The sequence below is a fragment of the Thamnophis elegans genome, chromosome 1 (assembly GCF_009769535.1).
Source record: "Thamnophis elegans isolate rThaEle1 chromosome 1, rThaEle1.pri, whole genome shotgun sequence".
In the NCBI taxonomy this organism is placed as follows: domain Eukaryota; kingdom Metazoa; phylum Chordata; class Lepidosauria; order Squamata; family Colubridae; genus Thamnophis; species Thamnophis elegans.
In genome coordinates, this window is record NC_045541.1 from 13,995,087 (window position 1) to 14,017,512 (window position 22,426).

General features: G+C 43.1%; 1 protein-coding gene across 1 annotated transcript in view; it reads left to right on the forward strand.

Moving 5' to 3' along the window:
* The first annotated feature begins 3,560 nt into the window (after nucleotides 1-3,560).
* The window catches only part of CAVIN2 (caveolae associated protein 2), a 29,729-nt gene continuing 10,863 nt past the window's right edge, over nucleotides 3,561-22,426 (forward strand). The window contains exon 1 of the mRNA XM_032226204.1: nucleotides 3,561-4,458. Coding sequence (XP_032082095.1) covers nucleotides 3,970-4,458 — 489 coding nt within the window. The 5' untranslated portion in view covers nucleotides 3,561-3,969. The remainder of the gene's footprint in view (nucleotides 4,459-22,426) is intronic.

Sequence of the window (22,426 nt, forward strand, 5' to 3'; positions counted from 1 at the left end):
GTTTCCTTCAAAGAAAATAAGCTTTCTAATAGGAATCCTGGAGATGCTGCAGTACATTCCTTTGGGTATCTACTTCCACCCATAACTTGCCAGTTACTCTGTTCGTTTATAAGAACTCAAGTAACTCTCAGTTAATTCCAACAAGCCTTTTCAAAGTATCTATTCTTTTCCAATTTGCCAACTGATTTATTCCAGAACACAAATCTACAGAAATTTGGAATAGGGATACTTCATGGTGCAGTCTACTTTCATTCAACTGATCAGGTAAAGACACCACACATTGAGTGTACCAGGAATTTATTGGACCGGATGAAATAGAGAATGTAGCAGATGCAATTCTACTCTATTTAGTGAGTGCCCTTGATGAAAGAAATGTCCTTCTGGGTTCAGCTCCAAGTGGGGAAAAAGACACTGGAGACATGGAGGATGCTTGGAAAGATGGTTTATTGTTGGACAGGGCCACATGGCTTGAGCCCTGAACAGAAAAGGTGATCACATGCTTCAATGTTGGTGGAGAAGAAGAGAAGGGCTGAGGGAGGGGCTTGCTAGGCTTTTTATAACCAGTTTAGTCCCACTTCTCTTTTTCCTGTTCCTGTGTAAGAAATGTATTCTGATTGGTTGTCAGAATCCCATGGGGCCATGCAGGGGCTACTCTCTAGGCTGTGTTTTGAATCCAGGTATGGATGAGTTCTCAGATGCCATGTGATCAGTTGAGTAAAGTTCCTTAATCCCTTCCCACTGCAGCTGCAGTGGAGAAGTCTTTATTATGTAAAAGTGGACTAGCTTGGCCTCAATGGCCCATTAACAGTGGGGATGGGCAGGAAGCTACAGGCAACTATTCTGGCTTTTAAAACATGTTTCTTTCTTTTCATATCCAGAGAAATATTCTGCCTTTTCAATATTTCCTAGGATATTTCATTTTTCTGGGAGAGGGCTGGGTGATAACTTCCCACACCCTCTTGTGAGTCCTCCAGTAGGCTAAACTGCATGAACTACAAAATCGTGAACTAAACTGCATGAACTACAAAATCGTGAACTAAACTGCATGAACTACAAAACCACTAAAATTGTGGCGGAAGATTAAGAATATGCAGTATCTCTTTACTGCAAGTTATCTGCACTGTTTCTATCCAGATCAACTTTAAACAGAAATCCCACTGACTCCTTGAATTCTTCAGGATTCTCAAACTTCACTGTATCCCTATCACATTTAAACACCTGCCTGTAACAAAGGCAATACTCCTGATTAAGTATGGTGGAGACTTCTAATAGGATGCTTGGATTAGCCAGGTGCAAAAGCAGGCCTCAGTCCTTTTTATGTTTGGGATGGTTTTTGCTTAACTACTGCATTTGACAAGTGGGGGGGGGGGTGCACTTGTCCAAATTGAAATGCCAGGCGTTGGTATTCCACTCCAAGGTTTTTTCTTTTCCCCTTTTGGTTTGTTGATGTTGATGTTTAATGAATTTATAGGCTGCCCAATCCCGAAGGACTCCGGGCGGCTTACAACAATACATTTAAAAAATAGAAGTTAAAAACACAGAGACATAGATTTAAAAGACCACAACATACACCCAGTCTAATCGGGGCTGGAACTCAATCATGAATTCAACAGCCCCGGGGCCTGCCGGAATAGCCAGGTCTTAAGTGGGTAGGGTCCGGATCTCTGGGGGCAGTTTATTCCAGAGGATCGGAGCGGCTACAGAGAAGGCCCTCCCCCGGGTAGTTGCCAGCCGACATTGTCTAGCTCAGTGTTTTTCAACCTTTTTTGTGCAAAGGCACACTTTTTTCATGAAACAAATCACGAGGCACACCACCATTAGAAAATGTTAAAAAAATTTAACTCTGTGCCTATATTGACTATATATAAAGTAATTTTCCCACGGCACACCTTACACTATGTCACGGCACACTAGTGTGCCGCGGCACAGTGGTTGAAAAACACTGGTCTAGCTGACGGCACCCAGAGAAGGCCCTCCCTGTGTGATCTTATTGGTCGTTGGGAAGTATGTGGCAGAAGACGGTCTCGCAGATATCCGGGTCCTAGGCCATGTAGGGCTTTAAAGGTGATGACCAGCACCTTGAATTGCGCTCGGAGACCAATAGGAAGCCAGTTTTCTTCACATACTTTCAAAATGTAATCAACCAGAGCAGGAAGATTTTTTATTTGTATTTATTAGTTTGTCAAACATGTACAAGATAGCAGGTATAAGTACAAACATGGACACGAATGAAGTGAATGCAAGTAAATGGGGACAGGAGGACAGAGAAGGTAGGCACGCTGGTGCCCTTATGCATGCCAGAGGTGGGTTGCTCCCAGTTCGGCCAGGATTGGGCGAACTGGTAGTGGCAGCAGCAGGAGGCTCCGCCTACCCACCCGGTTGTTCCTGCGCATGCACAGGAATGCACGCGTGCACGAGCAAACAAGTAGTAAAAAAAAAATGGAAACCCAGCACTGATGCAAGCCCCATTTATGGACCTCTTAGGAACGGGGTGAGGTCCAGGGTAGACAGTTTAAGGTTGAAACTGCGCGGGTTAGAGGATGTAATAACTGAGTCAGGTAGAGCATTCCAGGCATTGATCACTCTATTGCTGAAGTCTTATTTTCTGCTGTTGAAAGAAATGTCCTTCTGGGTTCGGCTCCAAGTGGGGAAAAAGACACTGGAGACATGGAGGCTGCTTGGAAAGATGGTTTATTGGTTGACAGGACACGGCTTGAGTCCTGAACAGGAAAGGTGATCACATGCTTCAATGTTGGTGAAGAAGAAGAGAAGGGCTGAGGGAGGAAGAGAAGCTGAGTCCCTATTTTTATGCCCTCTCTGGCCTTTGATCTCGATCTTGTATTCTGATTGGTTGTCAGACTCCCACGGGCCCATGCAGGGGCAACTCTCTAGGCTGTGTTTTGAATCCAGGTTTGGTTGAGCTCTCAGACGCCATGTGGCGAGTTGGGTAAAGGGCCAATATTATCATGCCTTAATCCCATCACTCCGGAGCTGAAGGGGAGAACTCTTTATTATGTAAAGTGGACTAGCTTGGCCTTCTTAATGGCCCATTGACAAAGTGGGGATGGGCAGGAAGCTGCAGGAAGCTATTCTGTCTTTTAAAACATGTTCCTTCCTTTTCCCATCCAGAGAATTATTCTGCCTTTTCAATATTTCCTAGGATATTTCTTTTTTTTTCTGGGAGAGGGCTGGGTGATAACTTCCTACACTGCAATAGAGTTTGGAGCGGTTTGTATCGATTGTTTTGCTCCTGTATTATTGAGGTTGAAGCTGAAGAAGACTGGTTGCAACGGACAACACGTTCCTTAGGCAAAGGGGCAGTTCTGATAGGATCAGGAATAGCAGGATCGCAGTTCGTGTTCCCATTCGAAATAAGTCCTCCTCTCCACCCCACATCAATAATATGTTCTCGGGTTGGACTTTCCCGCGGCCATTTCCTTGCTTTCTGCCAGAGAACGGGCAAACGCAAACAATCCTATTTAACAAACACACACACACACAATAAAAAAAAAAAAACCAGTAAGGGAACACTGGGAGGGGATCCCTTGCGCTGGAGCGGAGCAGCCCGCCCGAAAGCGTAGACGGCTGGCCCTAACCAATGGCAAGTTGCGGCGCCGAGCCAGGCTAGTGGGGATTTTCCCCCCTCCTTTTTTGCACCCGCCTTTGCCCGTGAACTCATGAGTGAAATATGACATTCCGCCCGTCAAGGAAAGAGGGCGAGGAGGAAAGAGCGAGGGAGGGACGGAGGGGGAAAATTTAAACCTGCAGGCGACGAACTCCGGGCTCGAACCCTTCCTGGTTTCGGAATCTGGGGATCAGAAAGGGCGGGGCTGCGCCGAGCTTTCCCCAAGTTTTCGGCTGCTGCATAGAAGTCCTTGGAGGAGCTCGACGCTGGGGCAGATTGCATTCCTGCAACACCCGAGAGAGGGGAGCTGATCGCAGCGGCCCAACGTCTCTAGCCTCGCCGCCATGGGGGAGGACGGAGTGCAAGCGGAGAAGAGCAGCGCCTACGTTTCCCCCAACTCCGATGGGCCTCTGGATGCCAGCAATCCCAGCCCGGTGCCCTCGGGCAGCCGCAGCCCCAGCTTGCTGCCGTCCGGGCCGGGCGAGGCGATTCGGGACAGCTCGCAAGTCAACGCCATCACGGTGCTGACTCTCCTGGACAAGCTGGTCAACATGCTGGACTCGGTGCAGGAGAAGCAGCAGAAGATGGAGCAGCGGCAGATCGACCTGGAGGGCTCGGTCAAGGGCATCCAGAGCGACCTGAGCAAGCTGTGCAAGAACCACACGTCCACCAGCAACACGGTGGCCAAGCTGCTGGAGAAGTCGCGCAAGGTCAGCGCCAACACGCGCGACGTGCGCGACCGCATGGACCGCCAGTGCGCCCAGGTGAAGCGCTTGGAGCACAACCACGCGCAGCTCTTGCGCCGCAACCACTTCAAGGTGCTCATCTTCCAGGTCGGTAAGCGCCAGAAGCGGGGCGGGGGGGATTGAAAGTTTTGGGAGTGGTGGGTTTGGGACGGGCCCAAAGAAATTCTCCTCCCCGTTGAGCTGCTGAAAAAGTAGGGTTGTTGGGAATTAAACGCAGCGCAAAGTGGGGACGGTGGGAGGCCCTCTTCTTCCTTGAAGGGAAAGTGGGCTATAAACTTAAGTACAAGTAGTCCTTTATTATTATTATTAATGATGTTGTTGTTGTTATCGCAACAACAGAATTGTATCACAGCGGCCAGCTGTTTCGCTGGATTTGGCATTGATTACTAGTCCGGCCCCACCCAGGGGCCTAGGATATCGTATTATTACTGTTGTTGTTGTTGTTGTTACTATTTATTATTATTATTATTATTATTATTATTATTATTATTATTATTATTATTATTGCGTGGTTAATCTTTGGTGGGATTCATAGCCTTTGGGGCTGGTTGGTAGCTCAACAGCTCGAGTCCTAACCAAGGACCTAGGAACTGTTAAGGTAAGTCGGAGGATATATGCTGTTCCAAGTAGGATGGTTTTTTGTAGAATCAGAATGTTCAAGTCTGATAAATTTAAAATTTCCAAATAGCGAGGTAGCCCTTTGGGTATTGCTCCAAGGGCTCCAAGTACAATCGGGACAACACACAATTTCTTTTTCCACAGTCGCTCAACTTCAATTTGCAAGTCCCGATTAATAATAATAATAATAATAATAATAATAATAATAATAATAATGCTTGGATCTGCATGCATATTACAAAAATACGTTACGACGTCCTAGGCCCCTGGGTGGGGCCCGACTAGTAATCAATGCCAAATCCGGCGAAACAACTGGCCGCTGTGATACAATTTTGTTGTTGTTGTTGTTAATAATAATAATAATAATTTGTCAGTGCACGACATATGTACAATGCGATTGGTTGAACTCCCTCAGTGCACCCACACACACAATTCAACTCACAACGAAGACAGAAAAAATCCCTAACCCAATAAATCTAACAAACACCCGGTCCTATTACACCAGTCCTTGATTTACAATTGAGCCCAAAATTTACTGAGAAACGTTGGTTAAGTGAATTTTGCCCCATTTTACAACCTTCCTTACCACAGTTAAGTGAATCACTACAGTTTCTAAGTTAGTAACATGGTTGTTAAGTGAATCTAGCTTTCCCATTGACTTTGCTTGCAAAAGCCCCCCGGGACATTGCAACCGTCATAAATATGAGTCAGTTGCCAAGTGTCTGAATTTTTATCAGGTGACTACGGGGATGCTACAGTGGTCGTAAGTGTGCAAAATGGTCACAAGACACTTTTTACAATGATGATGTAACTTTGAATGGTTACTAAACAAATGTTGCAAGTTGAGGATTACCTGTACTGCAATCAGTGCAGCTTTCACACTTTCCCCTCGTTGCATAGTAATAATCCTTTCATTTTTAGTATGTTTTGAGTATTATTTTTCCCCCTGCTGAAAACTTTACACATGCACAAAATAATAAATTGGAACAATTTGAAGCCTTGCTAAAATTCATTATCCCTAAACTGAAAAAAATATATCTGAATCAAGGTAAATCTAGGCTCCCAAATTTCATCAAGAGCTGCATTTATAGGCTCTGGAAAAAATTATTACTTACTGCTGCAGCTCCACCCAGCCTAGCTGTTGGCAAATACTTCCGGCTGGATTCTCCCTCTAAAATGATTCCTTTTTCCACATCCAGCAATTTCGACCGCAGGCAGCAACAACTGCCTAGTGTATTGAAGCCAAAGTATGTCTGTCTGGACTCAGTAGAGTTTTACTCCCAAGTTACTTTGCTGGGGATTGATATTTGACTAGCATCTTCTCAATTGCATAAATAAATGAATCACTGTCCCTGCATTTGTTTTCTAGTAAAAGTTTTTTTTTAAATCACTTCGTATTTTTCCTGCGTGGCAATGCAATTGGTATAGCTTCTCATCATATGAGTAACACAAAGTAAAGATAGACTTACTTCCTGAAGTATCTGTCCCACCTTCCATAGAAATAAGATCAGCAATCAAATCCAAGCTTTCAAGCTGTGCTAGGTTGCATTTTTTACGTGGAAAATAAGGCGATTGGCAGTGTTTTCTTCCTTGTTTTTAAAGATTTCCTTCCTTAACTCATGATCTGAGTTTAAATTTCACGCCTCCTTGTTTTACTGTTGACATTAATCTGTATACTTGGGGCTTAAAGCACACAGAAAGTTGTTCTTGAGAGAGAAATATTTGACGTCTTCGTTGCCCTGAGCAAATGATTCTAACTTCTGTTCTTCTAAATTGTTATTTTAAAAATGTTTTGTAATAGTATTTCTATGCATTATCCTTCCTTCTACAACTTCTATGTCTGTTGATGAAACCAAAAGTCTCCATCATATATATATATCTGAAGTAAAACATCTTGGATTTGTGTCTGCAATTTAATGTTGCTAATTATGTTAAGCAACATTATTTGATTAATTGAATAGTAGGTAAAGGCACTACAGGCGTGCCCCTCCTAAAAGTTTTCCTTGTCCTTACGGGACATTTCTTCTTATATTGTGATCCTGGCCATGATGATTTTTTAAAGGAGTGTTTGATTCTTTGCATGTTAAAAATATCTACTGAGCAGAGTGAGCCTTATTCCCTTTTTTAGCCATCGGAAACACAGTTTCATAGGCCAAAGAAAATTGTTGCTATTAAGGACTATCCAGTAAAATAAATCAGGATTGAGAGCCTGGTGGGCTTTCCAGGTATGCATAAGGTGCAATGCTCAGCATCCCTCAATATTGGACTGCAGTATTGATTGGGGTTGCATAGGGTGGCCAAAGCAATATAAGTAAGGGAGGAAGGATACAGGTATTATTATTATAATAATGGTGGGCAGAGGTGGGTTCCTACCAGTTCGCACCTATTCGGTAGAACCGCTTCGTCAAATCTACCAAACCGGTTAGAAGAGGTTCCACCAGTGGACCCAGAAAGCAGGCCACACCTACAGAAGAGGTTCCAAATTTTTTTGAAACCCACCACTGACACACACACACACACACACACACACACACAGACTCACACAGAGAGAGAAAGAGAAAGAAAGGAAGAAATAAATAAATAAAAAAAGAAAAAAGGAAAGAAAAAGTGAGAGAGAGATGAAAGGAAAAAGGGACAGAGAAAAAGGAAGGAGAGAGAGAGAGAAAGAGAGAGAAAATACATGGCTGGCAAGCCACTCCCACCAGGTCACATGGCCAGCAAGCCACTCCCACAAAGGAGGCCACACCCACAGAGTAGGTTCGAAAATTTTTTGAAACCCACCACTGATGGTGGGTGAGAGCAAAGCAGGCTGAGAAACATTTTGAAAAAGCTTGGGGACCTCGTCTAAACTTTTGATGGGTTACAGATGGGTTGCCTCTTTTATTTAACTTCGAGAATGAAAATGTTCCAAAAGCTTTGTTCCCACTCCCTTTACCCGCTCTATTATTCATCCTTGGACAAGAGCATCCTTATTTTATTTTATTTTTAAAGGCAAATTAATTATCCCATAAATAAGGAACGCGTACATTGGGTTTATATTAAAAAAAAATCTTCTGGGCAGAATGATATGGAGATCTATGTAGCATCTCTACATTTATATCAATCTCTTTTTCCCATTCCACGCAAAAGAAGCCAGCTGATGTAGCAATTGCATGTTTCAGTCCCAATGAAGTAATAGGATGGCACTTGAGGGCAGCAGACAGTGGTTGTGGTTAGGCCTTATGACACCCATGATCTTCTGTTGCCAGTCATCCCAGCAATCTGCCTGATCCTTGCTCACTACTTGTTTCAATTCATTTGGCAATTTGTGTTGCATAAACAAAGCGATGCTTTTTCACCTACTGTATATACTGGAGTCAAAGTCTATGAAAGACGCCTCTTTTCCTGGCAAGGGCTCCGTCTCTCCTAGCATCTGGCGTGTCTAATAAAGCAAGTTAGACAAAACGTAGTCAGGAGACAACAAGCAAATGTGGTATGAAGAACAGCTGCAGGGGTGGGATTGGCCAGGTGAGATCTCGGGCAGAACAGCTGGAACGAGGCTAGTATCATCCCAGGGTCCATCACCTCCACTTGCCTCCAGAGATTGTGGGTGCTCCCGCGCTGTGGAGATTTGCAAGAAGATGAATTGTAGGGTGGTGCATACCTTCAAAATATTTCAGATGACTCCTTCACAGAAGAATGAGCAGAGCACAGAGTACCACTGCTATTTATTCAAGAGGCCCCATATTTCTCCAGGTTCTGCAGGAGCCTGAAAAAACTGCAGCTGCTTTTGAGTACCTTCAAGTACTTGCAACTTGTTTTTTTCAGAGCCACATGAAAGCCTGAAAAAGTGGGGCTGGTTGGATAAAGAGAGCAATTACAGGGTCCAGAGCAATTCTTCTCAATACCTTCGGAAGTGGGGGCAGACCAAGGGTGGGTTTCAACCGGTTCGCGGCGGTCCCTGCGAACCAGTTGGTCGCCGAACCTGGAAGTAAGTAACTTCCGGGAACAGCGAAGGGCGTGCCCGCCCACCCCGTTCCAACCGAACCGGTTGGAACGGGGCGAGAAACCCACCCCTGGGGCAGACCTAATAAGCATCTATATGTCAGCCCCACCCTCTATTTTAGAATAGGATAGAAAGTTCAATATATGTCGCTCCTTCCGTCAGAAGTCATGCTGGAAAGCGTAAATCAATCCAAATGGTTGATTATGGATTTTCAAGGCGAGAAACTTTTTTTTCCCAATTGTTTGGAAAGTAGCCAAGTGCTTGAAACAAAGCAATTAATTAATTGAAGTCATTAAAATGGGAAGACAAGCCATTTTACAGTTGTCCTTTCATGTAATCTTTCCAGAAAAGGCAGGGATGGTGATTTCCAAATCTAGTTATATGGTACTTAAATGATAAGCAGCTTTCCTTCAGCTCGTGCATTGGGCACCAATTCTCATTTCAACCCAAGAAGGAGGGTGACTCACACTTTATTTTCTGATCACCCAGCAACAACACTCCAAGCAGGTTGCCAAAGAGATTGCAATGGGTGTCTTGCTCTCAGTGTGTTGGAGGGGCATGCTTAGGATTCTTGAAATTCTCCTAGAAGTGAGAAGTACCAGAGGGAAACTACAATCAAGAGTGTACTTGGAACATATTGACCTGGAGTCAATGGGCCTACTTCCAAAGAAGAATACATATGGTTTGGTGATTGGTTGACTCTAGAACAGTGGTTCCCAACCTTATGGGGCTCTACATGGGGCTGCCCTTGAAGAGTATTCGGCGACTTCAGCTGGTCCAGAATGCAGCCGCGCGAGCGATCGTGGGTGCCCCTTGATTCACCCACGTAACACCTATCCTCCGCGAGCTGCACTGGCTGCCTGTTGATCTCCGGGTACGCTTCAAGGTGCTAGTTGTCACCTACAAAGCCCTTCATGGTATTGGATCTGGGTACTTGAGAGACCGCCTACTGCCAATTACCTCCTCTAGACCAATAAGATCCCATAGATTAGGCCTCCTCCGAATTCCATCAGCCGGCCAATGTCGACTGGTAACTACCCGGAGGAGAGCCTTCTCGGTGGCTGCTCCGACCCTCTGGAACGAACTCCCCGTGGAGATTCGTACCCTCACCACCCTCCAGGCCTTCTGCATAGCCCTTAAAAGCTGGCTGTTCCAACAGGCCTGGGGCTAAAGACTTGTAACCCCACTCGAATGGTATGACTGTTGTGTTTTTAATGATGTATGGTTTCTATGTTTGTAACTTGTCTGTCTTTCCCCTCCCTTCAATTGTGAGCCGCCCTGAGTCCCCCCAGGGAAAAGGGCGGCATACAAATAAAGTATAAATTAAACTAAACTAATTATTTTGGACATGCCCCACCTAAGCATCCCTAAAATCCTGATGCTCCTCCCCTGTGACATATAATTCTTACTTTACTCAAAAAGTGAACTCTACTTACACAGAGGAAGCCTAAAAGGCCATTAACTTGGTTTAAACAAGGTTCAAATTGCCCCCATTAAAAATCAAATTGCCCCCCATGTGGGGCATGGACCTCACGTTGGGGACCACTGTTCTAGAATTACATCCAGCATTACGCATTTAAGAAACAGAATAAACCACAAAGGTCATTTTCATGGACGAAGAGCAATTTTGTCCCAAAGCATAATATATGCCACTATCTGTTCTATGTATACCCCAGTGAATTATAAATTTGAAAGGCTACACAGTTTATAGGCATTATCTTTGAAACAATCAAGATTAGTAGTCCTTCAGAGAATATATTTGTGGGTGTCTTTTCGTCATAAGATTAGTTAAACAGAACTTTATCCAACTAGCACTGAAGATGTTGCCTAGTTGGGTAATGAACTGTCTGCAAGAAAACAAACCAAGCCCAGACAGCACAAATGGTCCCACAGTACTTTATTCAACTTGGTGCCCTCCAACAACGTGGTGTTAAAACTACAACTCCCAAAAATTTCTAGCTTGCAGTTCTTCATTGACCAAGAACACGGACAGTTGTATTTTCAATGCATCTGAAGGACATCAGGTATAGGGTTCAAAAGATAGGATAGCAGTCCCTTAATGTCTCCACTTTGGCCCAGTTGTTTCATTTGTCATCAAAATAATCTATTACTGTCTATGTGTCCATTCTCTCCAGCGTCTCAAACTATCGCACTGTTGCTGAAGAAACTACAATACCGTGGAATATGTCAAACGCCCATTTTACAGAATCACTAAACAAGGTCTTAAGCTCCCATTTCTTATGGTGGTATCTGTGCTTTATTTGTTCATTCAAAGTATTTTTATCCCACTCTGAAAAGCCAAAGAGTAGGAAAGACTCAAAGGAAATAACTTATAAAGTTAAATCATAATCATTTTAATAACTAGCTTGATAGAACTAACTCAGTCATGGGGACAAGACTGAAATGAGTTTGTCTAACAGAGATTAGATATAATTATTTTATTTTCCAGGTTTATTTGCTGCAACCTAATGGAATGTGCTAACTTTTCTGTGTATATTTTTATCACTGTATACATTACGTAGCCTACCCAACTCTAGCTGATTGAGGGGGGGGGGAAACTAAGTGGGATGATCATACATGGAAAAAATATACGTGGTCCCTGCAAGCCTACAAACTTGATTTTAAAGAGATTTTACTACATTGCTAATCTCCAATTGTAGTTTTGAAGTCACCTGTAATGTCTGTTGTTATATTTATATAGCACTTTAAAATTGCAATCATTATTTATTTTTTCTATGGCAATACCCATTAATTTGTAAGAAGCAGTCCAGATCCAACTAAAGCAGTGGTTTTCAAACATTTTGTCTCAGGACATCTTTACATTCTTAAAAATATTGAGGACTTCAGAGAGCTGTGATTGGTGTGGGTTATACTTATTGATATTTGCTTTGTTGGAAATGAAAAGTGATACATTTTACAATACTTATTTAATTTTGTAGAACCCCCCCCCAAAAAAAAATGTCTCAAAAACCCCAAGGGCCCCAAAAGATAATGAGACCCAATGTTCTGTTAAAAAGTCCATTACATACACATAGGAATCCCAGAAGCAGGTTCTTAATGCAAGAATACTGTCCTGTTCATATTTGCCAGCAATAATATAATTGAGAAAGCTGACTGTTCTTGAAATTGAAGATTTCATACTAGTATTAAAGCTGCCACAGAGGAAGAAAGGGGTCCATGTATACTTTTTCCATGCCAGGTATAATTTTATGCAGCTCTGTCTGATCTCTCTTATTCTCCCCACCAAAAGGTAAACAACCCTGTTCACTGCAATGTGTCCTCATATAGGTAGTCCTTGCTGAACAATGTTAATTGGGACTAGAAGTTCTGTAAAGCACAATGATATATGACCATGCTGCTAAATGTTAGCAGTTCCAGCAGTACCAAGTTACCGTCGTTAGGCAAACCACAGCAGATTGTTAAGCCAGCACCTCATATGACTTCCTGCTGGCTTCCCCATTTACTTTGCTTGCAGGAAGCTGGGAGGGAAGATCTCAAATAGCTATTACAGTGGTTCCCAAACTTGGCAACTTTAAGACTTGTGGACTTCAACTCCCAGAATTCTCCACAAGTCCACAAGTCTTAAAGTTGCCAAGTTTGGGAACGACTGAGCTGTTACATGATCGCAGGGCACTGCAACAACCAGAACTTCAAGGAATGGTCACAAGTAACATTATTCAGTGTCATTGCAAGTTCTGACAGCCACTGAACTAATGGCCATTAACCAAAGATCATCTACGAGAATTGCTCCAGCCCCCTAGTTGATTTGGTTGCCCTTTTGTGTGATTTGTTGGCCACGTATCAGGAAATGGGAAGAATAACTTCATTGTCCACAAATCCCCCCTCTGAAAAACAACATTCTCCCCATCTATCTGGTGTTTAGTCAGCAAGGAAATGAATAAACAATCAATCACTTTTCACCTCCATCATAGAATTTTACCAAGCTTCCATCAAATAAAACTCCACATGCAACTCCAATTGTACCAACAGCATGAACATTGAAAGGCATGTTTGTGTTGAAAACGCTTCTTCCTCTACCCAGTGGATGTTGTTCAGTTTCTTCTACATCACTGCTCACACACAACGGCCACTCAACACTCAGTTTGTGTTAGAATGTAATCACATGGATACACATTTTCTAGCTCAGAGCTATGTCAGAATCTGTATTTCTTTCCTCCTGTGACATTTTCTTCTAGGGTGCATAGCTTTTAGAGGAGGTGCCTATTGCCAAGTTGCTTTATTGAACATGCAGAGTATAACTTCATCAGATAAACAGCATTTTGTTTTATCTGTCCCAGTGGGTGGAAAAGAGAGAGTATGCTGGGAGAATTCCTTTGAGCTGTTTTAAGTTCATTTAATTCTGGAGTAGGATTTAGCACATGGGAAATATCTTGCTTTAATTTTTTTTTTAAAATGTCCCTTTTTCTCTTAAAGGCTTTCTGGAAGTATGTACTCCGTAACTCTAGAAGGTAGGAGAGGTTGAGAGTTTATTGAAAAGGCTCTTTTCCTACCATCACATAGCTACTTTCCACTGCAACACAATCCTTAAGGAGCTTAAAGGCATTGAGGAAGGTACTACAGGTGCAGTCAGGTGCCGCCCACAGCACATTTACTCCTTCAAATGCAAACTGTTGTGTGGCCTTAATGATTTGGCATATTATGCAAGTGGGTGGGTGGCAGGCAAGCAAGTTTAATGTAGAGCACTGTCCATCTGGTTTCACTTTAAAACATTTGCAATCTGTTTCCCCCGAACACGCATTCCAAATGAGGTGCTTCTGATCTCCAGTAGGTGTGCAGCTTTACACCACTTTTTGGGTGTGGCTAAAGGGCCACCTCGGTTTCTGAAAGTATTTCAGGGATAGCCACTTTAAAAGCAGTTTGAAAAGAGAATGGAAATTTAAAAATGAAATGTTTTAATTAATTTTATTTTTATAAAATAGTTCATCGTCTATGTTATTTATAAACCATGATAAACTAATGTGTGTGTGTGTGTGTAACAAAGGCAACAGTATAAAAAAATATTGGGTTTCTGTCGTGATAGACTCTTGTGAGGAGCCAATTGACAGATGATGGAAGCAGTTAGCTTCCTCCCATAATTGGGGCATACCAGGGGTTGTGACACACAGACACACACAGACACACAGACACACACACACATATATATATATATATATATATATATATATATATATATATATATATATATATATATATATATATGTTATATTTATGCTGATAAATAAAGGGAGACTAGTATAGATCTATTTCAAGCTATTTAGCTCTCATCAGCTAGCCACACCCTTGTTGGGAATCGAACCTGTGCTCTATTGCCTCTTAGGCAGATGTGTTAACCATTGAGCTACAGAGCTCGACTCCTTATCAGCCAGCCAGGGTGAGAGGTATATATTTAAAGTCACAACCCCTGGTATGCCCAAATATGGGAGGAAGGTCACACTTCCACTCTCTGTCTTCGGCTCATCACAAGAGACCATCCAGACAGAAACCCAATATTTTTATACACACACACACACACACACACACACATATATATATATATATATATATAAATTTGTTTATTAAATCAATTTATATGGTGGCCTGTCTCATAAATGTAGTTCTGGCCAGCTTGATCGATTACATGCTATCAAGTCTTAGCTACCAACCACATATTAAAAACAATATAAACATAATAAAAGCAGAAGCATAAACATTCCTGTTAGTTAATAACTAACTAGGTTCATAACTTAACTAACTACTGCAGTGGTGTTTGTTATTACCGTAGTTAATTCAATAAGTTATTACGATGTACTAATACCAATCCACACCGTGTCATCTCACAATTGAGTTGCAGCTTTAAAATACATTTAGAAAATCACGATCAAAATGCAATTCCTTCCTGTGTGTACTCTTTTGTGTAAATACCAGTGCTCATGGAAACACCTGAGACTCTTAGAGAAAGGAAGCGGCAGACAGAACTGTTGCCATGGCGATATCTTGATAATTGGCAACCGAAGCTGGAAGGATCTAGAGGCTGAGGCTGACCCATTGTAGACTCCTGGACCCTCAGTTTTGTAGAATAAAGTTGATCTGCAGCCCTAGAGGAGGATAAGAGGTAGAGGAAAACCTTTCGTCTTTGCTGCCATCTAGTGAATGTTTGGATTTGTGCAGCCCCACTCTGGTACCTATACTGATATATCTATGGCCTGGAGAGTCATGTGTCTTTCAAACCTAATTACAAAAGTCCTACAGTACATAGGCATTAAATTCAGAACTTTGATCACTTTGATCTATCCCTGGAAACATGGATCTGGTGTTGGAGAAACAGAGGGGGGGAAAGAAAGAGAAAAAGAACAGCAGCTCAGAATAAAAAAAAGTTTTCCCATTTCTGCAGTAAAGTAAATGAATGGACTTATGCCCAGGCACTCTACTTTTTTACAAGTCTTTTGAGAAACTCAGCTGTGCTAAAAGACCTGCTTATAAAACCCAACTTGGTGTTGTTGTTGTTTTTTTTAAATAGGATCAGCAGTTTGCATACCATCCCCTTTTTTAGCAGTAGTCTGGATTATGCAGAATCTAAATTTGAATCGAGTTTATGAGACATTCGCTTAGCTCTGAAAAGGGGAGGGAATTTGGAAGGTTTTTGTGCAGATATGCTGGGCGCATAGCTTACATTTGTTTTCACATTTAACAACTTGTGTTCCGTTAGATGACAATTCTTTAAATATATCAAGTGGGCCCCGTGGAACAAGTTTGGTGTGGTGACATGCTAATCTCTTCTCCGTTCATCCTGGAAGGAAGAGCCTCCGCCTTGCTTTCTCATTGTTCTCCTCACCCTGTTTTTCTCATATAAACCCAAAGAAAGAGGAGAATCTTTTTTTTTTTTAAATTCATGGGCTTTTCCTAAGGGCAAGCTATAAATGTTCATATTTATAGTTCATATTTAAATATTCTATTTAAACTTTTTTAAAAAGGAAAGGGAGAACCAGCCAGAATGTTCACTTCTTTGTTTTGTTTTAAATGCAGAAAATTTTATTGATTGATAGGAGAAATAAGGAAAATTACTGTATTTGAATCAAAATTTCTGACAATTGGACAGCCGCTTGTCTGAAATGGTATGCGATCTCTTCCTTGAGCGGGGGGGGGGGTGGACTAGAAGACCTTCCAGGACCTTTCCAACTCTGTTATTCTATTATCTACTGTTACTTGGTTTTGCTTTAGGTTGTAGCCAGTGGTGGGATTCAAATAATTTAACAACTGGGTCACCCAGGGTCAGGTTGACTGTCGTGGGAGGAGTTGCCGAGGTGGCGCAGTGGTTAAATGCAGCACTGCAGGCTACTTCAGCTGACTGCAGTTCTGCAGTTCGGCTGTTCAAATCTCACCGGCTCAGGGTTGACTCAGCCTTCCATCCTTCCGAGGTGGGTAAAATGAGGACCTGGATTGTTGTTGGGGGCAATATGCTGACTCTGTGAACCATTTAGAGAGGGCTGAAAGCCCTATGAAGCGGTATATAAGTCTAACTGCTATTGCTATTACTATTGCCCATCCCCGCCCTCCAGCTCTGCCGCACATGCAGGACAATCCTCCCGCGACAGCCAACCTGACCCTGAGCAAACCAATTGTTAAATTACCACCTCCACCCCGCTATCAAAGTGGATCCTGGGCACTGTGGTGCAATGAAGAAACGAGCAACAGAATGGCCGGCACAAGGGGAGGAGGAGAAGCTGGGAGAATAAAGGAGGAAAATGACCTTCTCCTTCTCCCATGTTGGCGGCTCCATTGAACGTTTCTCCATTGCAGCGCAACACAGCATGCAGGATCCACTTTGATAGCGCGGGGGGGGGGCAATTTAATAACTGGTTCGCTTGAACCAGTGCGAACCGCCTGAATCCCACTACTGGACTTGTAACCTAGCCTAACCCCCTTGATTTTCCTGTGTGTTGATGAGAAATTGGATGTACTGTAGGTCTGAATATATGTCTGGAATAAAAAGGGCAGAGTAAAATTCTCATCAGTTGGCCAATTAAGAGAGTGCCTTTGGCTGGTTGCATAATGTGAGCTGAGACTGTATGAAAGTTCAGCATTTGGAATGAGCCTTATATGATAAGAAATACAGACTCACACCCCAGCTATTGCAGTCACTGTGGGGCATCTCATGACTTGTACTTTGAAACCTTTCTGGAAGGTGAAATGGCTCCATCGTGGTGGATGGAGATGCAAGAGAGAAGATCCTGCTGTTGCTCCCTTTCTTCGAAGCCTCTTCTGGATGAAGGGATATCCCTGCTTTATTACCATCTCAGGGCATTTTGTAAGAATAGGGTCAGGACCAGTGGTGGGTTTCAAAAATTGTTCGAACCTACTCTGTGGGTGTGGCCTCCTTTGTGGGAGTGGCTTGCTGCCCATGTGACCGGATGGGAGTGGCTTGCCCCCCATGTGACTGGATATGAAGCTGCTGACGACACTTGTCAGAACCACCTTAAATTACCCCACACACAGCACTGGCATTCTTACAGCATAAGAATATGATGTAAACTTGTTTTTTAAAAGGCATCTTTGGTTTGCGTTAAAACAACTTCCACACATGCAATGTTCTGATTGCACCACAAATGCAGGAGTCATCCTTACCTTTCACAGAGGCACTGAGTTTTATAAATATGAGCATGATAGTGTAGAATAATCATATCCAAGGACCAGTGGTGGGTTTCAAAAAATTTTGGAACCTCTTCTGTAGGTGTGGCCTGCTTTCCGGGTCCACTGGTAGAACCTCTTCTAACCGGTTCGGTAGATTTGACGAACCGGTTTTACCGAATAGGTGCGAACTGGTAGGAACCCACCTCTGGTCAGGACAGACCCATATAGCCGAGTCGGGGTCCAAGTGGCTAAGCACCTTTTAGATTCGCTCCTGTATGAGTAAAGCTTTTCCATATCAGAATTGTTGTGCATTTAAGCATACGCATGAGTGTGTTAGCATACAGTAGATAAGCCTTTTTTGGACATCTCATGATACATGCCAAAATTACGGGAGTGACTGATCTATTTGGTTCCCAGAGTTTACAGATTTCTCTTCTTAGTCTGTCCAAAGAACAGTCCTGCCACACCCCAGAAAAAAATGATAAACATTGCTATAATGTTCCAGGCCCTTCCCTTTCCTGTTCCCTTTGTCTAAAGGTCTTCCCCAGACCAAAATTCTTGCAATGATCTCTGTTACTCCGTTACATAAATCTAGTTTGAAAAGGCTATTAAGTTATTTAGACCATTGTCTGATATAAAGGAGGGTGGGAAACTAAGGGGAGGTGGAGAAGAAATGTTGAAAGCAAACACATCTAGTAGGTTGCAGTTTCATTTCGAAAACCTTTTGAAATATCTGAAAAATAACTGTCACTTTTCCTCCTCTCTAAACAGTTCTAAACTCTGCTGGTGAGGACAAAGAACCTGTGTCTGCTTAGCGTGCGGTTTCAATTTAGCTCTCTTTTTAAAAAAAGCTCATTAAATGCGAGACTGTGTGTTCCTCCAAGACCCTTGTTTAGCAACAAATGGATGTGGAAATAAATATGCATGCATTTCATGCTTGTAAGGAACCACTCCTTTAGTTAGTTCATGTGGTTAGAATTTACTGCTGGTGGTCGGTGAAATGTTGAGATTATGAGATATACAAAGGAGTGAATTAAAGCTTGCTATTTCCCACTTTTCTTACGCATGGATCTGGCTATATGCAAGCTTGTGTTATCTTTACCCCTTATACGGAGAACGATCCCTTCATGAGACACAGAATGAGTGATAAAATGATCCACATATTTTTGAAACAGCATACAGGGGAGGGATTGACTTACCTTCCCTACTAGTTTGCAAATGTGAGCTCGCATGCACCTTGTCTGCGCATGCACGCTGCCTTATGCACACGCGCAGTGCTCGTGCATTATGTTGGGGAGGGTGGACAGAATCTCCTGCAGCAGCCGCTACCAGTTCGCCTGAACCAGAGAGAACCAGCTGAATACCACCTCTGAACAGCAAGTGCTGTTCCTGAGTCCATGTGCAAAATTTTACTGTGGGGTGTCAGTGAAGCAGAGGTGGGCTCCTACCAGTTCGCACCAGTTCGGTAGAACCGGTTCGTCCAATCTACCGAACCGGTTAGAAGAGGTTCCACCAGTGGACCCGGAAAGCAGGCCATACCTACAGAAGAGGTTCCAAAATTTTTTGAAACCCACCACTCTCTCACACACACACATACACAGATAGAGAGACAGACAGACAGACAGACTCACACAGAGAAAGAAAGAGAAAGAAAGGAAGAAATAAATAAAAAGAAAGAAAAAGTGAGAGAGAGATGAAAGAAAAAAAGGAAAAAGGGACAGAGAGACAAAAGGAAGGAGAGAGAGAGAGAGAGAGAAGAAAAACACATGGCCGGCAAGCCACTCCCACCAGGTCACATGGCTGGCAAGCCACTCCCACAAAGGAGGCCACACCCACAGAGTAGATTCAAAAAAATTTTGAAACCCACCACTGCAGTGAAGACTCTTAGTGAAATCATCCCATTGACAAATTTTGATACGGTAAGGAAGTATGTGAGTCTTCCTCCTATTGACTGCATCCATATCTTGTTTTTGGCATTGTTACCTCGTCGTTGCTTTCTTCCCAGCAGTTTTCTGGATCTAACCAGTGTCCGCAGTGCTGGGATTCTCATGTAATCAGCTCTCCAAATTTTGAACAGAGCCAATCCTGTTTACTTTCAGAGATCAGTCAGGATTGCGAGGTGCCCCCACCTCCCCTTTTTCTTTTGGATTAATGTAACTCATTCTGAGAGCTCTTCAGAGCAATATATTAAAGGTAATTATTATGGCTCTTTTAATATAGGATGCAGAAGACTTGTCACAGTGACTTCCTTTTAGCTCTTCTGAGTGGGATATTAAACATAAGCTGTGAAAGGAGAACCCCTCCCACCACTTCAGTCTACGCCTTCAGAATGAGGGGAGGAGATAGTCAAACCCTTGTGGCAGGTGGGAGGGGTTGGATATAGTAGTGGGACATTGTCAGTGGTGGAATTTTGCAGAAATTGGAAATATAGGGCGGAATAGAGCAGGGGCAGGTGGGCAGAGCCAACTGATCGCCAGAACAACCGTGGCTTACCAGCTGAATCCCACCCCTGGACATTGTCCTAACCTGCTGTTAGGCTCCCTCCCTGGGCTAGCTCAACCTGGGCTGAAGCTTCCCAGAACCACTTCCTACAGTTGATTGTCCTCTGAAGAAGGAAACCACCACCCCTCTCTTCCTTCTTGTTTCTTCTTCAGTTTAAGCTTGACAACTTTCCTATCGTGCAGTGCGCACCCTTACTTTGAAGCCGAGGTGGCGCAGTGGTTAGGGTGCAGTACTGCAGGCCACTTCAGCTGACTGTTATCTGCAGTTCAGCGGTTCTAATCTCACCGGCTCAAGGTTGACTCAGCCTTCCATCCTTCCGAGGTGGGTGAAATGAGGAGCCAGACTGTGGGGGCGATATGCTGACTCTGTAAACCGCTTAGAGAGGGCTGAAAGCCCTATGAAGCGGTATATAAGTCTAACTGCTATTGCTATTGCTATTGCAGTTCTCAGGTTTTGAGCGAGGGAACAGCTGGCTGTTTTCCATTTTTGCATCTAGAGTTTCTCTTGCCCTTGTTTTCCTTCCCTCTCTACTGACTGAATTGGATGACTCACCATGTCTAGCGGTGGGATTAGTTGTCTCTACATATTTTATACAGTGCATGGACAGAAATGTTGTCAACTTACTGAAGGCAAAAACTCTTGTTATGCTGTGAAACTTTATACCACGAAAAAGATTTATTCTTTGTGCATTGGTTAATTATCTTAAACACCTAGATATCAATCACCATCACCTTAAAAATACACTAAAACGAAGAATTTTGCATTTAATGTGTTTGCACAGATAGATACATGTGGGCGTGTGTACACATATAATCATGCTTCAAAATCATTCTGTCATCAGTACAGTACATGTTATCGTGGTGATCTGTTCCATCTACTGCCCAGGTGTTTCATGATAGTCTCTGCTTTTCCTTCTTATGGTTCTTGACATGAATTGCCATCAAACAGAAAAATGCCCTCTGTATAATTGGACATCCAGGCCATTGTCTAAACCAGAAAGAGAGAATAAGTGTCAGGTGCTGCTTCATTTAATAACCAGGAAAGAAACCACTCAACTCCATTTTTAGAATTAAGTGTACTTTTACTAATTACAAACGATGAGTAGCAAAGCAAAGCTGAGTCTCAAGTAAAATGGTGCGAAAGCAATGGATATCATGTATAATTCAATCCCTTCCCCTTGGCACCCCATTTCATAGTCCAATAATAATTCACCCAAGTGTCAGGTGGGAGATATCTTCAAAAAGCATCATCAGGCTGGAATGCTGGACAGTTGGCCTTGGCGGGAAACTCCCTTCTTCCACATGCGCAGAGGGTTCCACCACAAAACCGCGGTAGACTAAAGCGCGCTCGACGAAAGCGCGTACCTGACGTCATCACAGCGCGACGAAAACATCATGCTGTGAGCGGTAAAGTTAAAATTAACACGAAAACCTTACCCTAATCCCCCCAAACCTAACCCTAAACCTAATCCTTAACCTAACCCTAAACCTAACACTAAACCTAACGCTAACCCTTAACCTAACCCTAAACCTAACCCTAACGCTTAACGTAACCCTAAACCTAACCCTAACCCTTAACCTAAACCTAAACCTAACCCTTACCTTTACGTGAATCGGCTTGCTTTAAAAGCGCTTTTTAAAGTGCCTTTTTTTCTCCGCGGTTGTATTTGTCGCGCTGCTGATGACGTCAGGTACGCGCTTTAATCGGGCGCGCTTTAGTGGACCGCGGTTTTGTCGTGCCACGGCGCAGAGAGATGGTCAGGACAGCTTCTAATAACAATCCTCCAGCACATAATGATTCCCCTCCCAAATATGCCCCCCCCTCCCCGTTTCAATGGCAGCCAAAGCAGCAACGAAACAGAGGCTGACAATAAGGATTTCAGAATGATGAAATGAGGGCACAAAGTCCCATTGTAGGGATTTATTGAATTTCACTGAATCCCATAACCCTCCCTGAGCCCTCACAATAGGACAGGATACAAAACAGTAAATAACTTGAGTCCCCTATTGGGGTGTGAAGTTCAGTACATCTAAAAGGCATTTGTGCTGTTGAGGCACCTTTAGGAGAAAATGTCTGTTTTAAATAGATAAAACCTCAAAGGCCTTTTCACTTTTCTTTTGTTTTGATTTTCCGGATTGTTTCCGCTTATCCTCTTTTCCTTTCGTCTGCGGCTGCGGGAGTTGTTAGAAATGCAAGCAGCTGAAAATTGACTGTTTGCAAAGCCTTTTTAAGCTTTGGCATCATTCCTTCCTGCTTTGAAGGGATCATGTAAGTGGCATGATTTTTTCCCCCCCATTTGGGATGCAGAAGAAACATTATTCT